General features: G+C 40.6%; 1 protein-coding gene across 1 annotated transcript in view; it reads left to right on the top strand.

The window, feature by feature from the left end:
- Window positions 1–1,654: 1,654 nt before the first annotated feature.
- Window positions 1,655–25,437, top strand: part of LOC135466307 (uncharacterized) — a 30,293-nt gene continuing 6,510 nt past the window's right edge. Inside the window, 9 exon segments of the mRNA XM_064743728.1 lie at window positions 1,655–1,739; window positions 2,066–2,308; window positions 2,837–2,890; window positions 4,586–4,602; window positions 7,245–7,275; window positions 7,779–7,922; window positions 8,490–8,732; window positions 15,317–15,371; window positions 15,753–15,820. Of these exon segments, the coding sequence (XP_064599798.1) occupies window positions 1,670–1,739; window positions 2,066–2,308; window positions 2,837–2,890; window positions 4,586–4,602; window positions 7,245–7,275; window positions 7,779–7,922; window positions 8,490–8,732; window positions 15,317–15,371; window positions 15,753–15,820 (925 nt within the window). The 5' untranslated portion in view covers window positions 1,655–1,669.

Raw genomic sequence — 25,437 nt, 5'->3', positions numbered from 1 at the left:
AACGCATGATCTAGGCCCATTCATGGTGAATGTCCACAACGTGGTAATAAAAGCGTTAGCCATGAGAAATGTCATTGTGGATTACAACGTATAGGGTTAAAAATGGACGTTTTCTGTACAAGTGGGTAATCTTCGCAGGAGTTACACTACAGTGTTCATTCCAAACTTATCGGTGGGATTCGGGGATCTCACATCTTAAATGTCAGTATAGTTTGTGGAGCTCAAATAAGGTGCATGTTTGGCTTCGTGTGTAAACCGAGAAGGCCTGCAGGGCTAACATGCTAGAAAATATAGAACGTATGGCAGAGTTTCTTCTGAAGGATTTATGAGTTATTTACCGATTCCCTAGCCATGCTGTACCTTGTGAAGACCAACCACTAACAAGTGAACACCAGACTGACAGGTAAGCTTCAACACGTACATGTAGGGTAGATGCCGGTAGACCAAAGCACGCCTTCCTAAACGCCTTTGACACCAACATATCTGAAGTGTGCTCAAGACTGTAGGACTACTCAGCTTGAACCACCTTGGACAGTAAATAATACTACAGGAAAACGTTATCAAGTGAACTTGTCAGTCGGTAAAAGGGTTGAGTAGTTACCTGTGCCTTATACATATGGACCATGCCCACATGGGGTAAAGCCCGATAACAAGAGGCTGTAGTCACGTTAAGGGTCACTGGCTGGAATAAACCTTTAGCTTCTTATTAAGCCCGGACAACTTATTTCGCTTTTGTAGTACCACAATCCTCAGGACAATGCGGGCAATTAGAGAAAAATGTCCACAGTGGACTTAAGTACACCATATGTAGATGCTTGACGAAACCCGACTGGACATATGTCCTCTCCCTGTCGGCTTGCAATGGTATTTACTGAGCGATTAGATTATTACCTCTTGCCCTGAACGTGTTCGAGCAGATTTGGGCCACAATTTGTCGCGATGTGAGACGATAGTCTTAACAACCCCGTGATATAAAGTCTCCTACGAGTAAACAGAAATCATTCTCAACTTGGACTCGCAAAGATCCAGCCTTTCACAGATTCTGTGCTCCTAAACAACCAAACTTTCAAAATGGTAAGAAAATATTGTCATTGTTATGCCCAACGTTGTATTATCGAGAATAGATTACGTTTTTGCTCATACGATTCAATTTTACCAGAGATTATGTGTGACAAAAATCCAAATACAAAAACATATAAGTTTCATAAAGCTGGCAAATTGCACACTGATACATTGACTCTAGATTGGATTTGTACTATGTTTTTCTCCAGTAACACTGTCCAAATATTTATCCTGTCATTTCCATGTCATGGCATGTCTTGCTAGTTGATTGAAATGCTGGTAATTTTCATCTTTCAGGCTGATACCCTCACTGAAGAACAAATCACCGGTAAGGATTTTTGTCTAAACAGCTCTCAGGTAACATTAGTTGTATTTTGTGAAGTTTTGTTTCTGAGAGAATTCCAATATCTCAACAAATTAAAGGAATGATTACTTTTCTTTTAGATGTTTAAATAACGTCATATTAAATACAAAATTATAACAAATCTTTAAAGCATTATTCCAAATGTAATTTTATTTTTTGTTCTTTTCAGAATTCAAGGAGGCTTTCTCCCTGTTTGACAAAGACGGTGATGGAACGATCACAACCAAAGAACTGGGCACTGTGATGAGATCATTAGGACAGAACCCAACGGAAGCGGAGTTACAGGATATGATCAATGAAGTAGATGCTGACGGTATGTATTGTCTTCTCAAGATCGAATTCACCAAGTATGTTATGATCCTTGGTTGAGTATCACGTTTGATACAGTTGTTTAAAAACTGCAAGAAAATACTTCTTCGTGTTTACGAACTGAAGGATTTTCTGTATTAATGTCTGTGTTACCTGTGACTCATGAAGCCCCACATTCCAACCCAGTTTTGGACCTTTGTCGTGATTCATCGTGAGTGTCAAGTCATCGCGGGTTTTGTTACATATTAAAACCAACGGGTTACAGGCCAGTGCAGATACCTTTTGTAGTGTCATTATCTTCTTTTACCTATGGTGACTTTTCTTCCATAGGTAATGGGACAATCGACTTCGCCGAATTCCTCACCATGATGGCCAGAAAGATGAAAGAAACGGACAACGAGGAAGAAATAAGGGAAGCCTTCAGAGTTTTTGACAAGGACGGTAATGGTTTTATCACAGCGGCTGAGCTCAGACACGTCATGACAAATCTGGGGGAAAAACTAACAGATGAAGAAGTGGACGAGATGATCCGAGAAGCTGACATAGATGGGGATGGACAGATCAACTATGACGGTAAGAATTCACTGATTAATGCCGTTAATGATTATTTCAAGATGCTAGTAGAAATAGATTTCCCGAGACGCCCATGAGGAATTCAGTCGCCTTTCTTCGCATAGCTTGATGAAGCCACAAGATTACTTTCTGAAATTTTATATTTTGAAAAAAATGGTTAATTTATTTTACTCAGTAACAAAACTGCAAATTGCTTTCTTATGTTTAAATTTCATTGAATCCCAAATAAAAGAAAAGAAATGAGTGTTGTTCAATTTTCAGTTGAAATAAAGTTTGGGTCATATTTCTGTGCTGTGCACAGGTATACTGAAGTCTTCTAAGGATCAACATCCGGTGCACAGACTTGATAATAGAATACCTGGAAAGTTCATTGAAATCAAACAATGTATTGACAATGTACACACAAAAGAGAATCGGCCTATATCGAGCTGGACATATCGGTCGTAATTTCCCACGTTCCTGTTGTTACACGTGACTAGTTTATGTGGCCTATAATATTACATAATTCGATGGTGCTCTTACTTTCAGAATTCGTCAAGATGATGACGAGCTCATGAAACAGACGTAAACAAAACAAATGTGGTAAGTGATCAATGGTGCCCGATATTTGTATAAACATATCGTAATATTTACTTGTGACGTGAGGTAATTGATAAATTATTTGTTGTTGAATCTAGCGTTACGATCTAGATCCAAATGTGATGTTAGATCAAATCCTTTTAGATGTCCACCTTTTTATTTAAGAGAAAGGCGCTAAAACCAGTTCCATTTATCCATGAATACCTTATACTTCACGGACATGTTTCTGTTCAATCATGTGTTGTTTTCTATTGTCTTTTCAGGCTGTCTCCATTGCGGATCACGTGATAAGTGACGTTGTGGCAAGCGACAAACCACAGAGCAAAAAACGGGTGCACAAAAGAACATATGCATATAACATCAAGCAATTTATTGGGTTAACTTGTTTTCAGCCAATGCTCATTATGTTACCAGACTTTACGGACAACAGCTTTTTCTACCGAGCACATCTACATTTTTACCAGACCTTCTTAAAACTTAAAATGTCACTGAGCTCATAATTTTCATTCATTGATATTGTTTTTTGTGTTGACCAAATGAGACAAAATTTAATATATTCCAAATGTTGTTAAATTTTAATAAAATCATATCATCACTAAATTTTTATTTATCTTTTGCGTTTGTCTTTGCTTTGTTTTATTTATGTGATTGCTGCCTTACGCCGTACTCAAGGATATTTGACCTGAATATGCGGCTTTCATGTACATGTATGCTGTTTATTTAAACTGTTATGTGGTTTGCCGTCTTTTCCCACAAATCCATTTCTGACATAAGCAGCAATATAAAACCGGTCACAATTCTTTATATTTGGTGCTGGAAGTTGAAATTTCGATACAGTCGCTGTAAGACAACACTGATGAGGTCGTCAAAATGTTAATTTCTAAAGCCCAACAGTACATATGTACAATGTACACACATTTTGACAGAAATGGCTTTTTTGGAATCGGCCCCAGGTACCTGACAGACCTCATGAACCTTTACAATCATCATTACACAGTTACAAGATAACACGAGAACACATTCTTCAGGTGAATAGAAAGTTTGTATAAATAAGCCAGTGTGTATTACATGGAAGTAAGGTGTGATCATAGCACCTGTACATAAAACCCTAAAACGTTATCATAGAAGGATTTAATTGTTCCGTAGAAGATAATTTGTACACATTTTTAGTAAGTCACTAAATCACCATACATCTATACATACAGAAGCTTTGAGGCTTTCCCTTCCTAACGGGTTCATTAGAAAAAATGGATTCATATATCTGTATATTAGTACAGGAAAGGGTTCATGTGGCTATATCGTTGCAAGAGTTGTAAATATATTTGGAATGTCGGTCTATATAGTAACTTGGGTGTAGGAAAGGGGCTCATATCAAAGTATCATTATAGGAAAGGGGCTCATATCAGAGTATCATTATAGGAAAGAGGCTCATACCAGAGTATCATTATAGGAAAGGGGTTCATACCAGAGTATCATTATAGGAAAGGGGTTCATACCAGAGTATCATTATAGGAAAGGGGCTCATATCAGAGTATCATTATAGGAAAGAGGCTCACACCAGAGTATCATTATAGGAAAGGGGCTCATATTAGAGTATCATTATAGGAAAGGGGTTCATACAACATCCTCACTATAGGTAATGGGTTCAGACACAATTTGTAGTAATAAGCACCACTCCCCGTATTTGTGTCATTACAGGAATGCATCACTTGAAAGTACAACCCAGTTTGCCCTAAGCACTACCTGTATTAGGTTTTCCCTAAGCACTACTTGGTTTTCCTGTTAGTAGTAGGCCTACTAGGTTTCCTCCAAGCATTATTCGGTTTTTCCCTTTAACACTCGGTTTATCAACAGATATTCTAACATCACCATCTTTTTTATTTGGATACTATAGTTTTAATTCCCGCTATTGTGCAGTCGGTTAGAATAGCTTCTGATGGAAAATTAGGTTTTATAAAACTGTTAATTTTTTTATTTCCCATTGTTACGACCCAAACTGTATGTATTATATAAAGAGATGGCTTGTTCGAAATACACGACAGTTTAGCCGCACAAAAAAGTAACCAAAACCAACAGATTTTATTTTACAACAATTTATTAGCTTAACAAGAACAGATAATAAGACTTATACAAATACTAAAGTACTTAAGTTTAACAAGAAAGGATAGCAGTATCTATACAAATACTAAAGTACTTACGGTGTCAAGTCCAAATGGACGCATATATTCCACAATATATATACCACACAGGCATAAATGCTCAGAGGCAAATTCACAAGAGGGAAAATCCACAGTATAACTGAGTGTATGACGAAATATACACAAAATTCCACAGACAGGGTCCGTGTACTAATAGGCACAGTGTATACAAGAGCACAAATTAAACATACAAGTTCAGACTGAACAAGTGCTCGGTGGAAATAGGATATAAAAAAGCCAGAGGCTATAAAGACACCAAAATTCAGCACAAAAGGCCCACTAAAGTAATACACAGCGAAAGCATCCAAACTCTCAATAATTCTCCTTTCTCTCCGTTCTCTGTTCTCTCTGTTTGACCTGCTTTCATAGGTCTTATATAGCCTGGTGGAATTGTCTAGAATAAGAAAAATCCTGAACACTTGATGTAAACAAACAGGCACCGAAAAGAGCTCATTCTGGAATATTCTAAGGTAGAGGCAGACAGCAGGCGCTGAACTCAGCGTATGTAAACAGTGGCAAGCTAAATTTAGAAACTGACGGCAGTCGTGCACATAACACCATTTTATATTCTAATTTCGCCACAACCGTGCTAAAATGGCTATTAAAATGATTACCAGTATCACCTGCATGAGTAATCTCTCATGTCATTTACTTCAAACATATCAGGACACATTACTAGCTCATTTTTATTCATTACTTCGTTTAGAATCTTCCAAGTAGATTTAATGTTATCCTTGAATAAGTTAACTTATTTCTATATATTTGGAACTGATAAGATAAACGTATCATTGTCATTAGTGTTGACGAAAACAAAAAAACAATTGCGGTCGCTGCCAGGCCAGGTACAGCTCTCGCTGGCTTCCTCCCCACTCGTGCATGGAAAGGTCTTCCAGCAACTTTCGGATGGTACTGGGTTTGCCCGGTTTCTTCCCACTACAATGTCGCCACTATAAGGCTGAAATATTACCGATGTGGCGTCAATGACCATTTATTCCCACTATTATGGTAGCCGCCATCATATAAATGAAATATTCTGCGTAAAGCACCAAAGAAATAAAAAAAATTCTCGGTCGACTCCTGACCAACGAAGTCACAGGTTCGAATTTGATTTTCATGGTTCATGCTATGAATTTACTTCAGCAGGGTTGAAGATGCCTGTCGAAGGCCGGAACTTTCCTAATTCACCAACCGCTACGATTTCCTTTATTTCTAAACATGATAACCGTCTGATAAATCACAAGCATCATCGTTACTATGTTAAATTCAGTTAAATTAAAAAAGGAATTATAACAGTCTGAATTCAAGAGTTAAGTGTTTCCTCACTTACATATTCTGGCACGACTTTTCAGTTTATCAACGTCTTCGTGGATTTCTTACAGTGTTCTAGTGGTCAGGATATCAAAAAATTTCCCCCCAGCTCTGCCCGGTTTCCACCCACAATAATGCTGGCCGCAGTCGTATAAGTGAAACATTCTTGAGTATGGCGTAAAACACCAAACTAATAAATAAATAAATCAATCAAAAAACAACTTCACAGGTAACGAACGTTATCATACAGATAGACTTAATCAAAGCTCCATGTATTCTCTTGGGTGGCTACAGACTAAACATGTATGCAAGTAAAACAGTAACCAATATGAAAACGCACAGCTAAGTTAGTAGGACAGGTACAGATTCGACCAAGGCAGGGGGGTGGGATTATCCGATAATCCCCTAACATCATAATCCGGTAACATGTTAGAACGGACTTTGGTGGAGTTTTGTCACAGTGTGGAATGTTACCCCTAACAACCCGTTGGTATATAGCACCTAGCTCTAGTCACTGGTCCATTCAATGTTCCACAGCTTCGGTGTGCCATAACCTAACACCCATCTGACGAAATGGTAAGTCACTAACTCAACTCTGTACAATACACCGCCAGTTCTCTGCCTGACCTGTATGAACTCTTCGATTTTGCCAGTTATCCATTATTCAACGATTTTAGTAAGCTAGTGGAAGTATTTTTCTGTATGTAGTGAATGTTGCAAGCACGTATGATTTTGTATAGGGTTATGCTGACTGTGTACTGGCCACACACTATACAGAATAACGAGACATTCACATATTTAATCTGTCTAAATACATAAATGTTATAAAATTGTAAATTATTTTTTTTCAGGCTGATACCCTTTCAGAAGAACAAATCACGGGTAAGTAATTGCCTCATTGTTCTAATGTAACTTGTGCAGCTGGTTACATAACTTGTACAACAAGGCACTAGACAGCTCACAACAGAATTTTATTTTGCTGCAAAATTTGATCTCCGTTGTTGTTTTTGTCATTATAATTTGCTCCTATACGCAGACAAATGTATTATTTCACAGTATGAACTACACCTTGTCACTGGACGGGTATATTAATTTAATATCAATAAGTGCTGAAATGAGCGCTCCTAAATGTGGAAAACCTACCTTGTATGGGCATAAATTGATGCTCATTGCAGTAAGAAATTTTGAAATATGATTACAGCAAATTGCACCCATTTTGAAATGTTTTATCTAAAGTCATACTGAGGCCTCAACTCTGAATAACGAACAAGTGTCGTCTCTAAGGCATATACACTATATAGTGTTGGATATGTAAAGCCGGATACTTGATACCGTCTAAGTTTCTTTAAAGACCATCTTTGTAATTTATTTTTTGTTCTTTTCAGAATTCAAGGAGGCTTTCTCCCTGTTTGACAAAGACGGTGATGGAACGATCACTACCAAAGAACTGGGCACTGTGATGAGATCATTAGGACAGAACCCAACGGAAGCGGAGTTACAGGATATGATAAATGAAGTAGATGCCGACGGTAAGAACCTCTTCTTATTCTCACATCAACCAAGGCATGCCCTAGTTTTAAGTTTGGCCTACAATGATCAAAGACATCACAGCAGTTAGAACAATCATTGTTTTAAATATTAATACCAGTATTTAAAGCTGTCAATCTTTCGCCACGAATCTTTAGAATTCTAAATACAAATGCCGATTGTCAACAAATTCCTATCATGTGTCTCGGAAAAATTTCGAAAAGCACTGCGTAGATTGTGCAAGTTTCATTGGCAGATATTAAAGAAGACATTTTCATTTTGAGTAAATATTTAAATTCAATAGTTAGGCCTACATAAATGAATATTATTAAAAGGGCTTGTGATTTTCTTATAACATATTAAAGTAAATTTTTATAGATTCCTAACGGGGGAATGAAAATATCTGCAAATAAAAGCAAGTAAGAATATCTGCAACTAAAAAAAATGTTTAAGGTTGTTTTAGAATGCAAAAGGTCATCTGGTGAAACACAAAAAATAAAATGGTTAACGGAATTCATTAGAATATTGAGCTTCATATTCGGGAGTCTAATGTAAGCGTTGATCTACAGGTAACGGAACAATCGACTTCGCCGAATTCCTCACCATGATGGCCAGAAAGATGAAAGACACCAACAGCGAGGAAGAGATAAGGGAAGCCTTCCAAGTGTTTGACAAGGACGGTAATGGTTTTATCACAGCGGCTGAGCTCAGACACGTCATGACAAATCTGGGTGAAAAATTAACTGATGAAGAAGTGGACGAGATGATCCGAGAAGCTGACATAGATGGTGACGGACAGATCAACTATGATGGTAAAACATGGCGTCCTTACAGACTCTTTTTGTGCATACAGCCTCAGTGAAATGAGCAAAAAGTCTTAGAGGCTTTTCGGCACTATTCACATTTTAACTATGCTGTTCGTGAGATACTAGGATATACTGTTGAAACATTAGGTCATATGCAGAAATCTATGCATTTCGTTCTAAAACTGCCTGAAGAATCTTTTGCTGTATCGACATGCAAGCGCTGTATCCATATGCAAGCTCGGTATGCACATGCAAGCGCTGTATCCACACGCAAGCTTTGTATCCACATACAAGCTCTGTATCCACATGCAAGCGCTGTATCCACATGCAAGCTCTGTATCTACATGCAAGCTCTGTATCCACATGCAAACGCTGTATCCACATGCAAGCTCTGTATCCACATGCAAGCGGCCTGGTTTTCTAGAACTGAATCAACTTCAACTGATCCGTTTATCAAATATATGCTTGATTGACCCTAGAAATATCCAAGTTGCTTCCTTTATCCCTAGTGTAGCATTTCTGTGGATAAGAGCTCGCGTATTATACATTTGAGAATATTTTTTAATGTTGTAATGTAAAATAGGTAACATCTTCAAAGCATCAAATTGTATTTTGAACAAGAACCTTTTGAGTCTAAACTGAAGTTTTTGCTTGTGGAGTATACATCCAAACTTGTACACTCTATATGCGTGCACCTGCAATCTGTACACGTCTGTAGATGTGTCTTATTCCTCCAACTTTGAGCGTGTGTAAAGTACCTCTAACCTTGTGTACCTTTTACCTCCAGAATTTGTGAAGATGATGGCAAACTCATAACACGAATGAATTTCTAAAATGCGGTAAGTGTTATTTGCACTGGGTATATCTTCATTTTGTGGTAAGTGAAAATATGGAACCTGGCTATTTATTGCCTTGTTGCCATCTTGCTATTGCAGAATATCCGCTTCACATTTTTTTTACATCTTTAGTTGTGACGAACATCTTTATAAATGTCTACGCTTGCCTGTCGGACTACCTACCGGTCTGTCTGTCGATCGGTGAGACTTCCTGTCGGTCTATCGGTAGATCGGTCTGTCGGTGGAACTGCCTGTCGGTCTATCCGCAGGCCTGTCGGACTACCTATCAGTCTGTCGGTAAGCCTGTCGGTAGATCGGTCGGTCAGTCGATGAAATTCTTACCTCTTAACATGGTCAGGTCGAATACATTTTTGACACCCTGTCGTTTGTCAAGAGCCATTTCGTTAACGAGAGGGAGGTAGGGGCTGAAGTGTGAGACAACATCGAGTTTTGAATGAATGGTGTACCTATTGCGAACTTGCTCTTGTTTGTACACTCATTTCTCACAGCATAAAAACAGAGCTTTAAACATATCTATTAAACTCAGGTATAAACACGCCACATTTATGGGGGCCACAACCAGTTTTGTTTTAGCGGCGATAACATTTTTTCCAGGTGGCTTGTTGTCATCGTGGAAATTTGCCGAAAATTTCTCCTTTCATGTATATTTCCTTCGTTTTCATGCAAGTTTGCATTATGGAAAGTGGGATGTTATTTGTAGTACGAAAATAACTTTTTATTTTCTTCTTCCAGACAACTCTCTCTTACTGACTGATACAAGACGATGCAATTCACAACAGGTGCTCCATCGCTGCTTCTCTCCCTACCATGAACATACTGGATTTGTAATCTCCCAGATCCATATTCCGTATGGACACATCACCTTGATACTAAAATGTCTCTATCTCCACCATACTGATTGGACGTTTGGTTAACAACACGTTGTGTTGGCCAAAACCAAACATAGATACTATGACTTATCCACTTACTTACACATATTTCTATATTCATCCATTGAGGCATATATTTTCCAACGTTTGTTGAATTTTAATAAAATTTTATGACCACTAAGCTGTTATTTATGATTTGATTTTACCGTTTGGGTTCCTTTGTGGCTGAGGGAGTTAGCACGTCTGCGTGGCGCAATGACCCAGTAGCCTCCCACCAAGTTCCCTGCGAATTAGATCATGCTGGCTTATCATGCTGGCTTACTCCGACCGTACGTGGAAAGGTCTGTAAGTAACGTGCAATGGTCATGCGTTCCCTCCCTCCGTAATGCGTAGCATAAATGAAATATTCTTGAATACGACATAAAACACCAATGAAATAAATAAATAAATTTTACCTTTCCTTGTATGTATGTAATCGGTAATTTACGCCATGCTCAAAAATATACCGCTTTAATAGATGACATATGTGATTTTTGCCTCGAAGCTGGACAGTTGGATAGAGACTCTGGCATATGCTCAGGTACCTGGCATACCTCCTGACTTCATGTCACAGCCAGCGGGAGCTGGACAGAGTTGGGAGGAAGCTATGGTATATAGTCAGGTACATGAAACACCTTCTGACTTCATGTCACAGCCAGCGGAAGCGGGACACAGTTGGGAGGAAACTACGGTATACGGTTAGGTATCTGGCACACCTCCTGACCTCATGTCATTGCCAGCGAAAGTTGGACAGAGTTGGGAGAAGACTAAGGTATGTAGTCAGGCACCTCCTGACCTCATGTCACAGCCAGCGGGAGCTCGAAAGTTAGGAGGAGACTGTGGTGTGTGATCAGGTACCTGATATACCTCCTGACCTCATGTCACAGCCAGCGGGAGCTGCACAGAGTTGGGGGGAGACTAAGGTATGTAGTCAGGCACCTGGCACACCTTCTGACCTCATGTCACAGCCAGCCAGCGGGAGCTCGAGAGTTAGGAGGAGACTGTGGTGTGTGATCAGGTACCTGATATACCTCCTGACCTCATGTCACAGCCAGCGGGAGCTGCACAGAGTTGGGGGGAGACTAAGGTATGTAGTCAGGCACCTGGCACACCTTCTGACCTGATGTCACAGGCAGCGGGAGCTGGACTGTAGGGAGGAGACTATGACGTGGTCAGGTTCCTGACATACCTCCTGACCTCATGTCAGTCAGCGGGAGCTGGACAGAGTTGGGAGGAGACTAAGGTATGTAGTCAGGCACCTGGCACAACTCTTGACCCCAGATCACAGCCAGCGGGAGTCCTACAGTTGGGAGGAAATTACGGTATATGGTCAGGTACCTGGAACACCTCCTGCCCTCATGTCACAGCCAGCGACAGCGGGACAATTAGGGGGAGACAGTATGTGGGCAGGTACCTGGCATACCTCCTGACCTCATGTCACAGCCAGCGGGAGCTGGACAGAGTTGGGAGGAGACCATGGTATATGGTCAGGTCTCTGGCACACCTCCTGACGTCATGTCACAGCCAGCGGGAGCGGGAAAGAGTTGGAAAGAAACTGTGGTATATGGTTAGGTTTCTGACACACCTGACCTCATGTCACAGCCAGCGAGAGCGGGACAGAGTCGGGAGATGACTATGGTATGTAGTCAGGCACCTGGCACACCTCCTGACCTCATTTCACAGCCAGCAGGAGCTGGACTATTGGGAGGGAAACTATGCTGTGTGGTCAGGTTCCTGACAAACCTCCTGACCTCATGTCACAGCCAGCAGGAGCGAGACAGAGTTGGAAACAGACTATGGTATGTGGTCAGGTACCTGACATACCTCCTGACCTCATGTCACAGCCAACAGGAGCGGGACAGAGTTGGAAACAGACTATGGTATACAGTCAGGTACATGAAACACCTTCTGACCCCATGTCACAGCCAGTGGGAGCGGGACAGAGTTGGGAGGAAACTACGGTATACGGTTAGGTATCTGGCAACCGCCAGACCTCATGTGACAGCCAGTGGGAGCTGGACAGAGTTGGGAGGAGGCTTTGGTATATAGGCAGGTACCTGACACACCTTCTGACCTCATGTCACAGCCAGCGGGAGCGGGACAGAGTTGGAAACAGACTATGGTACCTGGCACACCTCCGGACCTCATGTCACAGCCAGCTGGAGCTGAACAGAAGTTGGAAACACACTACGGTGTGTGGTCAGGTACCTGGCACACCTCCTGACGTCATGTCACAGCCAGCCGGAGCGGGCCAGAGTTGGGAGGAAATTACGGTATATGGTCAGGTAACCTGGCACACCTGCTGACCTCATGTCACAGTCAACGGGAGCTGGACTGTTGGGAGGAGACTATTTATTTATTTATTTATTTATTAACCTATTTGATGTTTTACACCATACTCAAGAATATTTCACTTATACGACGGCGGCCAGCATTATGGTGGGTGAAACCCGGGCATAGCCCGGGGAACCCACAGCCATCCGCAGGTTGCTGGCAGACCTTCCCACGTGCGGCCGGAGAGGAAGCCAGCAAGAGCTGGACTTGAACTCACAGCGACCGCATTGATTGAGATACTCCTGGGTCATTACGCTCCGCTAGAGCACTAACCAACTGAGGCACGGAGGCCTCTGAGAGAAGACTATGGTATGTGGGCAGGTACCTGGCATACCTCCTGACCTCATGTCACGGCCAGCGGGAGTTCGACAGTTAGGAGGAGACTATGGTATGTGGTCAGGTACCTGACATACCTCCTGACCTCATGTCACGGCCAGCGGGAGCTGGGCACTTGGAAGGAGAGCATGGTTTATACCTGGCCTCATGTCACAGCCAGCAGGAGCTGGATAGTGGGAGGAAACTACGGTATGTGGTCAGGTACCTGACATACCTCCTGACCTGGGCACTTGGAAGGAGAGCATGGTATATGCTCAGATACCTGGCCTCATGTCACAGCCAGCGGGAGCCTTGGATAGTGGGAGGAGACTATGGCATGTGGTCAGGTACCTGGCATACCTCCTGACCTCATGTCACAGCCAGCAGGAGCTGATAGTGGGAGGAAACTATGGTATGTGGTCAGTACCTGGCACATCTCCTGACCTCATGTCACGGCCAGGGGAGTTGGACAGAGTTGGGAGGAGACTAAGTTATGTAGTGAGGTACCTGTTAACCCCCTGACCCATGTCACGGGCCAGCTGGAGCTGGTCAGTTGGGAGGAGACTAGGGTATGTGGTCAGCTAAATGAAACACCTTCTGGCCTAATAACACAGCCAGCGGGAGAGTTGGGAGTAGGCTATGGTATCTGTGTCCATATGCATTCTAGCTCTCAATTCACGCCATATTGTCCGGGTGTTTTTCTTCTTTTCTTACATTCGGGACCGGTAGATCCAGGATCAATCCTTGGTCGAGTCACACCTAAGACTTTAAAAGAGGAAGTTGTAACTTCCTCGCTTGGCGTTCAGCATGAAGGGGATAGTGCAACGGCTGGTTGACCCGTGTCAGTATAATGGCTCGGGCGGGGCGGCTTACTTTGCCTTCGGTAAGTCGTCTCAGTGATGCAGCACTAAATAAAAGAGCGATGGAAATCCGTCCTGCAACAAGGAGGCACATTACACGTGCATACACCCTAATGATTCCTTCGTCGTCATATGACTGAAAAATTGTTGAGTACGACGTTAAACCCCAAGCACTCACTCACTCTTTTCTTACATGAAATGAATTTAATAGCGTCAGAAAAAGCATATTTAATTCTTCGTCCGGGTGTTTTTCTTCTTTTCTTACATGAAATGAATTTAATAGCGTCAGAAAAAGCATATTTAATTCTTCGTAGTAGGGAAAATGAAAGGCACATGACCCCCATAGGAAACTGACACCCTGATGAAGTAAACGCACGAGCTGGGATTGAAAGTATGACGTCAGCCATGGAAGTCTGCCTCATGACTCGTTTATCGTACCATATGAACATTATAATGAAATACGTGGAAGGGTCTTGTGTACAACTATTGTATTGTATGGTAAAATATCATAACTATAAATGAAAGACGTTAATACATTTGATGAGAAAAGAAATGTTAAAACAAAAGATCGATGTTTGTTACCTATAATACAATTGAGCAGGTATTATGACACAAAATAACGATGCTAAGCACCATCTGAGCAAAACGTTGTAAAATTTTGTTTGGACTGCCATAACTACCGAGTCAAGTTTTAATTAAATTTTCAGAGTCACTGATAATTGTCACTAAGCAAAAAGTGTTTGAAGACGTCGTACTATTTTGTGCCTCAATGGGAATGTCATCACTGCGGTAAAATCAGACCATACGGCGATGAAGCGCACATATACTTCATCAGATAGCTTGGCTTCCGTACATAAACTTCAATTCGACGCATCTCTTCCCGTATGACTTACTCTGTATCCGGTGGCTGTCTTGTTTTTGACTTTCAACGCATGTTTGGTGGTGAATACACATAAGTATCTATCAAGGTTTATTCTAAATGGGTACATGCTGATATGTGTCTTCCACAGGATGATCCACCGATTTATATAGCCCTATTTCCTGTCTTTCAGCTTGATTTTCATTGGTCTGTCAGGCTTTATCACCAGCTCCAGGGACTGTCGGGCAGGTTCGGTAAACCCCGGCTCGATCGAAAACTTCCGGATAAGCTGTGAAAAGGGAAGATAACTTTGGATATCAGATTAAAAGTTTCTGGTCAAGGTGCAACAAACCTTCATCAGACACAGAAAAATGAACTGTTTGTTTACGCATAGAGATTTTTTGCAATATTTCTTTGAAACTGAATATTTTGGAACATCTGACACCTGTCTTCACAGACTACTTACGCGTGCAAGAAGAAGATTCATTTCTAACTCCGCAACTCGTCTTCCTGTAACACATATCACGAAAAAAATCAAAGGTATTCATGTTGAATCATTCCTCTACATACGAGACATTTCAGACCATGACATGGAAGACACGAGAGCAGCGGCTTTGCCCATATGTGCGTATTTCGTACAACGGGACCGAATGTATATCACGTGTTCCGAGTTCACTTTCTGACTGAAAAATGTGCAATCATAAAGAACTTACCGAAATTAAAACTGCGACCCGCAGCATATACGTGCACGAATTATGACGGAAAGAGCAAAACAGTACTTTCTTCCCGAGTTAACGTAAACGGTATTCGTATTCGCATCCATATGTGTGTACGTGGCCTTGCAAAACCTTTCTACTAATAGGAACTATAAATCATGCATATGATTCATGTAGACAGTACAGTCTCAAACGCTTACCCACACACATCCGGATTCCAAATCCAAAGGCCATCTGGGAGAAAGGTTTTACCTTTTCGCCAGTTCCTCTCAGCCATCTTTCCGGTTTGAATTTATCAGGTTCCTTAAAATACTGGGGGAGGCATCCCAAAACGTGACTGTGAATTATGATTGGAGTCTGTAAATAGAATAAATGGTCTAGATTTGTGTGTCATGGACGAGACAATAGGGATAACTCGTATGCTTATTCTAGACCCTCAGAACCATATTCACAGCCCACATGAAATGTTAATTTTAGGAAAGCCTACACCTATACATGCTCACCTTAGCCGGAACAAGGTATCCACATATTACCCGATCTTCGTTTAATACGCGGCTGATTTCAAAAGGTCCAGGATATTTCCTGTGGGAAATAGGTCTCCTGTAGTAAAACGTCATTCCAGGGGAATTCGAAATATAATTCTCTCGAAAGACAATTTTAAAGGATTAGTGTCCAGATGTACTATTTATTCATAATTACCCATCCTCTGCATATACTGCTAAGAGTACATTAATCTAAGCAATATGGCATTTAAAATCACTAGATAATGAGGCAGGTTATACGCATTCTGCCGCCAACACTCGACAGTCTCCGCCGAATTACGTTATACAAGTCCAACCTTTATGAGCTGTCAGAGCGTCGCCATTTAGTTCGGTGTTAAAAAGCTAAAAGAGAGACAATAAGTACATCGAATTTCTCCACGAAATGGTTTACTGTTCTGCATACAGTTGTGTAAACAGGTCGTCGAAGAGCCCTGGAGATGGTTTCCAGACGACCTGGCCCTCTGGACGGCGTGGGTTTACAGCACAAGACGGAAGGATTTTGTACCAAAACAGCCGTGTCTGCATGCTCTCGTCAGTTTACAGCTGAAAGCTACGAGAGGAATACGACTGAATTTCTACAACAGCACTTGCAAGCAGTGGCTATACCATACTATTATCTGAACTGAAAGCTGATAGATAGTAAATCTATGTGCACTAACAACGAGGTTCACATCCACATGTACTTCAAGTTTTTACATCGTACCTGTTACCAGACGATCATACAGAAAATATCGAGTCAACGAACTTTTATTCAATCGCCATTTTCTCTGTTTTACCCATCTTGTAATTTATTGGAATTCTAAATGTTGTCAAAACCCTTTGATCACAGGGACATCCATTGTCTTGTACACATGAACACTCAATAGATGATGGGAACTTATAGCTTCCGAAAATATCGAAAACAAGCAGGTTATTTCTCGTATTTTTATGTACCACCTCATGGTTACTATCTCAGTACATGCAAAGGAATGTAAAACCTTCCGAACAGCCCTTTATCCCCGATATATGTAGTAATAGATTACAAACCAATCACATTGTACACAAATTTCATAGCTGAATGCTATCCCAAGACGTCTTTACCGGTAAGAACTTGAGCAGAAGAATATACTGATCGTATCCAAATACTTGACGTCGGTAATAACTAAATCAGTGCCGCCACAGGCCATGTTATAGGGTTGTGTTTAAATGATATACACCCGTATTGTTCTGTGAAAGTCCCTTTTCCCTTATGAAATACAATGTCGGTTTTGAAACATGAAGTCGCAGTAGTGTTGTCCAGAAAAGCTGCTAATATTCTCCCCCCCCCCCCCCCCCACCAGCAAAAAGACATATATCACATCGACAGTTGGGAAAGAGCCCAGGAAGTGTAGGATCGATACAGTTTGGAAATTACTGGCAGCATGTAATGGCGACAAACGTTACATAGATGATTTTGTACTTGATAAGGTAAATTCAAACCTGAGAGTTTCTTTAATGACCGCCTTCAGATACGGCAATTTTTGTAAATCTTGGTAGGTTGGGAGTTTCCCATCAGGCACCACACTCTTCACTTCTGCAAAGAGTTTGTCCTGTACATCCGGGTTCAGAGCCAGCTCTTGGAACATCCACAGTACGGTCGTCGATGTCTGCAGATATATAAATTTCCAGATTAGAAATGATTTGACCACGGGCACACGTTACGAATAGTGACTGTAAATTTTACCGAAACATGTCCCTCTGCAATTATCCTCTCGGTTTTCTGACTAAAACATAGCAATCTACGCTTTCATACAAGAAAAGTTGTCTGCAGAAGCAATATCCAACAGAAACAATATCAGATACCATGATGTCGAGGTAAGTCATTGTATACAGTATAGAACTTGATTTACAAACTGACTCTGCCAAGAGATTATAATTCAGACGCCTTACGACTGATTTACACATTCAAACTGACTTACGACTGTCAAAGACTTACGACTGATTTACACATGCAGATTGACCATGTCAAAGCCTCACGACTGATTTACACACCCAGGATGAACATGTCAGAAACTTACGACTGATTCAAAGCCTTCCAAGTCAAAGCCTTACGACTGATTTACACGCGCAGATTGACCATGTCAAAGCCTTACGACTGATTTGCACATACAGATTGACCAAGTCAAAGCCTTACGACTGATTTACACATGCAGATTGACCAAGTCAAAGCCTTACGACTGATTTGCACATGCAGATTGACCAAGTCAAAGCCTTACTACTGATTTACACATGCAGATTGACCAAGTCAAAGCCTTACAACTCATTTACACATACATGATGACCATGTCAAAGCCTTACGACGGATTTGCACAGGCAGATTGACAATGTCAACGCCTTACGACTGATTTACACATTCATAATGACAATGTTAAAGCCTTACGACTGATGTACAAATTTAGACTGACCATTTCAAAGCCTTACCACTGATTTACACTCAGACTGAACACGTCAAAGTCTTACCACTGATTTGCACATTCAGATTGATCATGTCAATGCCATAAGGCCGATATACACTCTCCAACGGCCCACATCAATGCCTTCATTAGAGCCGATAAACACACTCGATCAGACGGACAACATCAATTGCTCAGGGCCGATATACACGCTCAGGTGGACCACACCAATGCCCTAGGGCCAATATTCACACTCAGATGGACAACATCAGTGGCTTAGGGCCCATATGCACACCCAGATGGACAACATCAATGGCTTAGAGCCGATATACACACTCAGACTGATAACATCAATGGCTTAGGGCCGAAATGCACGCTCACACGGACAACATCAATGGCTCAGGGCCGATATACACGCTCAGACGGTCAATACCAATGATGCCTTTGGAATGGTTCAAAAAGGCAGTTAAAAACAACTTTAGTCTTTGAGTCATTTTCTGGAAACAAGCAAGGCACACCATGTGAGGTAATAAACATTTATATGACTGATTACATTTCCGTCAACACAAAAACCATAGTAAGTGTTCAGATCAGCCTGGATTTCATAACCTACCGTGTCTACAGCCCCAGTCATCATCTCCGTGATATTGGAGTATATTTCCTCAACTGTTAGTGAATTTTCAGACAGCAAATAAGACAGTACACCGTCTTGCTTCTCCACGCCCTTTCCTTTACTGGCCGCAATCTCGTTCATTCTTTCATCCACACATTTTTTGGCTGGAGAGAAACGGATATAGTGGCCATTAAATGGTATTAAGACAACTTGTCAAGACGTTTTTTAATCGACAGAAAACTGTTCATAAAATCTGAAGAGGATTGCATTAAATCTTTATTATATCTTTATACGGGATAACATTATTAAATCAAACAAACCAATTTTTACCGGACAGTACGATTTAATGTTCCATGCCACGAGACATTTCATCTCTTCCTGTGCGTACAATGTTGAGCCGCATGGTGAGGCACCTGCCACTCACAAGTGGTTGACAGTTCTTTGTAACAACGGCTGCGTCAAAGTATTGCACAGATGGAAGCCAAACGCTCTGATCACGATGCCTCGCCAATATCATAACCTCATTAGACAATTTCCTTACCCACTTTAAATAAGGCATTCCAGCTGTTTGCGTGTCTGTTGTAGATCGAGCGCATCACAGTCTTGGTAAACCAACTAGGATAAACAAATAACTGAACAGTGGTGAGGAACATAACTCTGATGGCGTCAACAAATTCCTGAAACTCAGGATCTCGGGCCGATGACAGTCCTCCAAAACGCCTGTCGTACAGGATTTTCCCAATAGCTGCAAAATGAAGAACATATTTGGAGGTTTGCGTAAAACAAAAGACTGAACAGCAAATGACAGCAAATTAAGAACTAATGTTAATAGTTTTGCCATTCCATCAGCATAACTGATGAATTGTTTGTTGTTGAAACTCTTCTGAGATGGTCATGGTGAAAAGAAGCTTCTTAACTGAGCTGAAGTCATAATCATATCCTCTTCCACGTAACAGAAACATGGACTTCACAATAACTTACTTCACGATAAAATAAAGGAGAAGGAACAATTTCGCTTAGTCACAAATAAACAGGTGTCATCACCATACAAAACTGACACCATGTACAGTGTACATCGACTGTTACGTATTACTTTACTTGGTCCACTTCAGACAAAATACTCGCCAGGCTATGACTGACGGTATTCTGACCATGTGCTAAGCAATATCATTCATTCAAAATACTCTGGCCTGACTCTAGCACGAAATTTACATGTTGAGAAACACTTTTTTATTTCGTATATCATAAATTGCATCACTGACGTAAGAACAGTGGACGCTTTCCAGTTTAGCCCCGATTGTTACCAGGAAAATATAATTATATTACACGAAACTTTTAAAACATATCCAAAGAGTTACACTTACTTTCTAGAGACCAGTTGAAGAGTTCTCTCTCCAAGTACGGGATCATCCCGTCCCCATGTCGGATTTCCCCCAGTCTCTTCAGAAAGTTTGTCACTACTTCACCTACATCGTCAGTGTAACCAGACACATCCTTTATCCGTAACATCGGTTTGTCGATCACCTTCCTCATCTTGTGCCAACGTTCACCGTCACTAAGTCAGACAATGTTCACAAAGCTGTACACACACAGTATACACGCATTGCCTACATATATTGTAGTTATACGGAATCAATACCAGGACAAGCAGATCCAATGAAAAAAAAAACCCGAAAAATCAGCAATACTGTGGTTCTACCAGTTACAAATATAGGTTTGGGGAGTACTTAAGATTTACCATACCGTAAACTATTCATTGATTAAATCTTTATAATAGTGTGGTGGGAATATACTATCTTTATGCTTTAGTGAGAGATTAGTTTAAATTCACCGTTAGTTATTCCCTGACTACACCTGTATGTTTTGGAGTGAGTACCTCAAATTTATATCTCCATGCTATGGTGGGAGTACCTGAGATTTTCGGTAAGCTTCATTTACCGTAAGCTATATTCCCTGACCACATCTGTGTGCTGTGGAGTGAATTCTCTCCCGGTAGGCTAGACACAGCGCCCATTTATATCTGTATAGGCTATGGGCTCCCGAATGCACGTCTAAACGTATAATATTGACGATTTCTAACACTTTCGAACAGCCAGCATGCCACTGAATAGTGATGACGTCACCCGAGTCAATGACTCCTTGTTGTCTAAACAAGGCCGATGAAGTTTAACATTATAAATTAGAAAAAAAAATGTTCCAACTACATTATCTTTCAAAGAATATGGACTCACAACATATCGATGTTTAGGGCTTCCGTTGTCACGTGCCACTGACTAAAGGCAACTTTGGTTGTGAGTATGACTGATTTTACAGACAGTTGAATGTAGCCGGCTGCATGGCTAAAAGAAGTAAACTATTACTGTATTGACACTAATAGTTTCGCCAGGACATCTCCGTGTTCAAATTAACATTTCAGTTTTAGAAGAATAAATATACCGTATTTAGGCCTATAAGGCCTATCCATACAGAAGCTCAGCAGATTAGTTTACATGTAGGACCTACTACCGATCGTGTTACCCACGATATTAATTGTATAAATCTTTGCCTACCACGTCAACAAACCGAGCGCCTTTCCGGTGGCTTGACGGTAATTTATCCACACTTTCACCTCTACCCGACTCGGGTATTTCTCCTCATTCCGGAATAATTTTTCGATTTCCTCCATGTCATACAGCATTACTGACGTGAATGCCCCAAGTGTTTCCTTGTAAATTGGAAAATATTTATGACACCTCTCAACGAAGAAGTCTCTTTGTTCACTGGGTTTCCATGGAAACTGAAATAACGTGCCGACAATCGGCAGTCCCTTGGGTGAAGGCATGTCAGAGAAAGGTTTCACTGTTACGGCCGAACTTTGGACACTGTGAGTTTGACTTGCACTTGCCGAGGTTGAGAAAGGGGCGATTTCCGTGAGGTAAACATTGGACCTCTTTCTGCTATTCAACACTGATTTCAGGGCTCTTATTGGTAGTCTTCTGAGATGACAAGCTACTGCACTGGTCACAACTGTGGCCATTTTCGGAAACTAGACTGATTTCGAGCAGGCAAACACTGTAAACATGCCGTAGCTTTACGACAGCTTCTTATGTGGACTAGGCCCGTAAGCCAAGCTTATACATGAGTTCGGTCGACTTGTCATCTGGGTTAAGTGAATACGCCTATCGGTCCTCGTACACTGGCTTAGCTATGGTTCAGTTAAATTAAACGTTGAGGTCTATTTTCAACAATTTCTGATATTTGCCTACAGTTTTTTACATTTACCTGCCTCGCAGGTAATATCAGAAATTGTTGAATTAGAACTCAACGTTTAATTTAACTGAACTAGGCCTATGTTAGCTAGTGTACTGTCAGCCAAACAAAAACGTAGGCCTACTTGTAACATGCTGCTACGTATGGTTTTCGTCCATACAAAATGTATTGCTTGTAGCTGGCAATTTCGCTCTTCGTTTTGTTCAGGCTGGGACTATTAGCTATGGTCCAGCTAAATTACACGTTGATGTCTATATTCAACAATTTCTGATATTTGCCTACAATTTCCTAGATTTACCTGCCTCGCCTTTAATTTCAGAATTTGTTGAAAATAGACCTCAACGTGTAATTTAATTGAACCATTACTATTAAATACTAATTTATTATATAGCTATAAATGTGGTCCAATGAAATCCGTCAGATCGCACCACGTGACCGCCCGGAGCCGTATTTTTTCATCTTTTACGGTAACAAATGAAGGTAATTTTATATACTAAAAAAATTGGGCGTTGGGCGCTGTTGTGTTTATCGCCTGCTTTCTGTACACACTGACGAGAAAATGTGCACGAGAGAATAAATGTCATTGCTTATGGATTTCCAAATTCCGCAAAATACTAAAGCGAAGATCAAAAGCGACTTAAGAATATACTGAGAACATTTGCACGCCGAATACAGTGTGAAAGAACTTTCTCCAGGCCGGCTGAATCTGCACGTGTAACTTTGATCGTTATTTTTGCGCGAGATTTATATCCTCGCTGTTAAGTGTTTTGTCACTGTTAAGTGTTTTTGTACATTGTGGAGTGGTATTATAGGCCTATTCGTCCATGTTGTGTTGGGAATCCGCATTGGACTCGACCCTGCAATACTACTCTATACTGTTCAAAACACTTCACAATAACCTAACCCGCTTCGGGTCAATCCTGTGTCGAGTCACACCTAAGATCTTAAAAGAGGAAGTTGTAACTTCACTCGCTTGACGTTCAGCATGAAGGGAGAGAGTGCAACGACTGGTTGACCCGTATCAGTATAAGGGCTTGGGCGGGGCAGCTTACTTGCCTTCGGTAAGGCGTCTCAGTGAAGCAGCACTAGATAAAGAGCGGTGGAAATCCGTCTTGCAAACAAGGAGGCACACTGCATATACTCTAAGGGTTCCTTCGTCGTCGTATGACCTTAAAAATTGTTGAGTACGGCGTTAACCCCCAAGCACTCACTCACTCTCTGGCACTCCTCACTACATGATGACTATTAAAGGAAGACCCAGGCTAATTGTAGGAAGTAGAACGGGTGATTAATTACACTCAAACAATTACATAAATAATATAATACCGGTATTGTATATAAAATAGTCCCAGGTAGTCCTACGGGTGACGGCGAAGTTTTGGTGTGCAAATCAGCTGTACTTCTTTTAGCCTAGACATGTATAAGCCCTACCATAAAGAAAGAAATAGCTGTCAGAATCATAAGTAAATCAATAGTTTGAAATTACAAAAAAGCAATATTAGGATTAACAAATACGGATTAACTGCAGAGAATTGATGATTAGGATTGAACGCGCGTTAAGAACACGTGACTATAGAAACAGGAAAAATTTATAACATTATGTGAGCAAAAAATAAATGTGTTAATTTTAACAGAAAGTCTGTTGTGTGAGTGATGCTTAAATGCGTTCTGTTAACAAAACACAGTATTGTGTCATGTTCAACATGAAGTCCTGTTAGTCTGATAGAACCTTTATGTTGAATTAATGGAATATGTGTGTCAGGTCTATATTTAACAGAATTATCTGCTGCAATCGCAGAATCCATTCTGGCATCACTTAAACCACATATTATCTTTTAAATTTGACAGATTATTTTTTGGGCGTTAAAGATAACATCCAACACCGGAACAAAAGGAAAAAACAGCACAAAATAATTCAACAATTAACATTAAATGCCGTTTTACACAATCCCCTAATGTATTTAAAATATACAAATATACACTTATACCGACTGGTCAAGAACGCTGTCAAAAACATGAAACAATCTATGCAGTTGTGGAGGACGTGGCTTTGAGGTAAGTCTTGCCTAATTTTGCGGTTTTGATTACTACTGTTGATGAGGGAGCCTGAAGGCTGGGTGGATATATTTTTTGCATCAATTATGTGATGTTTTTTGGGAGGAGTTTATTCCTCCATTCAGGTGTTCAGACCATGTAGATATCCAAATACAAAATGCTGGGATATGAGACATTTGCACAGATCTACATTCATTCAAACAGTCAAGGAAATACGATTTAAAAATGTTTAAAAATCATTTTGTTCTGTTTAAGGTCAAACGATAATTTAAAAATAAAACTAATGGTTCTCAAAAAGTGGATGTGATCAATTATGAAAAAATCGTAAGTTTATAAAGCCGTTTTAAATTTTACTTCTTTTCACTCATGAATGCATCAGTGAAAATTAAAAAAAAAGTGAAAAATTTCTACTGCTCACAACGAAGGTATGATACGGACAAGTCGGCATAAATTGATGATGAGTTGTCACAAGATGCGACGCATGTGCAGTTTGAAAACACACATGAAGTGAACACGTGCATTAAAAATGATCTCAGCAAGAAGTAGAAAACAACAAAAGCAATCACAGCTACTACATATCCCATGGAACTGCTCATGGCAGCTAAATGCACTCTTTAAACACATTCTTTCTACATTCAAACCGGATCATAGAAACATAGAGACACATCCAGTAATGAACATTCCTATTGTCTGGAAACCGTCTGATCTATCCGTTAGGTAGATCAACATTCCAACTTTGAAACACGAACATCACAGAACATTAATTTTGCTTGTCTTCATCGAACACATCGAGATATTTAAAATGTGATTGAAATGATCTACATTGCATAATTGACTTTGTTTTTCTATGGGAGAAATAAGATTTATTATTTATTTCAAGTGTCGTTAAATTTATGAAAAAATTGAATTCCCTTTAAACTGTTATTTATCTTTTGCTTTTATGGAGTTCACTTCAAGGTCAAATAAACCTAATCGACATTTTAGGAGTCTCG

This window comes from Liolophura sinensis, chromosome 6, assembly GCF_032854445.1.
Source record: "Liolophura sinensis isolate JHLJ2023 chromosome 6, CUHK_Ljap_v2, whole genome shotgun sequence".
Classification (NCBI taxonomy): domain Eukaryota; kingdom Metazoa; phylum Mollusca; class Polyplacophora; order Chitonida; family Chitonidae; genus Liolophura; species Liolophura sinensis.
Note: the sequence above shows the minus strand (reverse complement) of the source record. Positions and strands in the feature narration are given on the sequence as shown.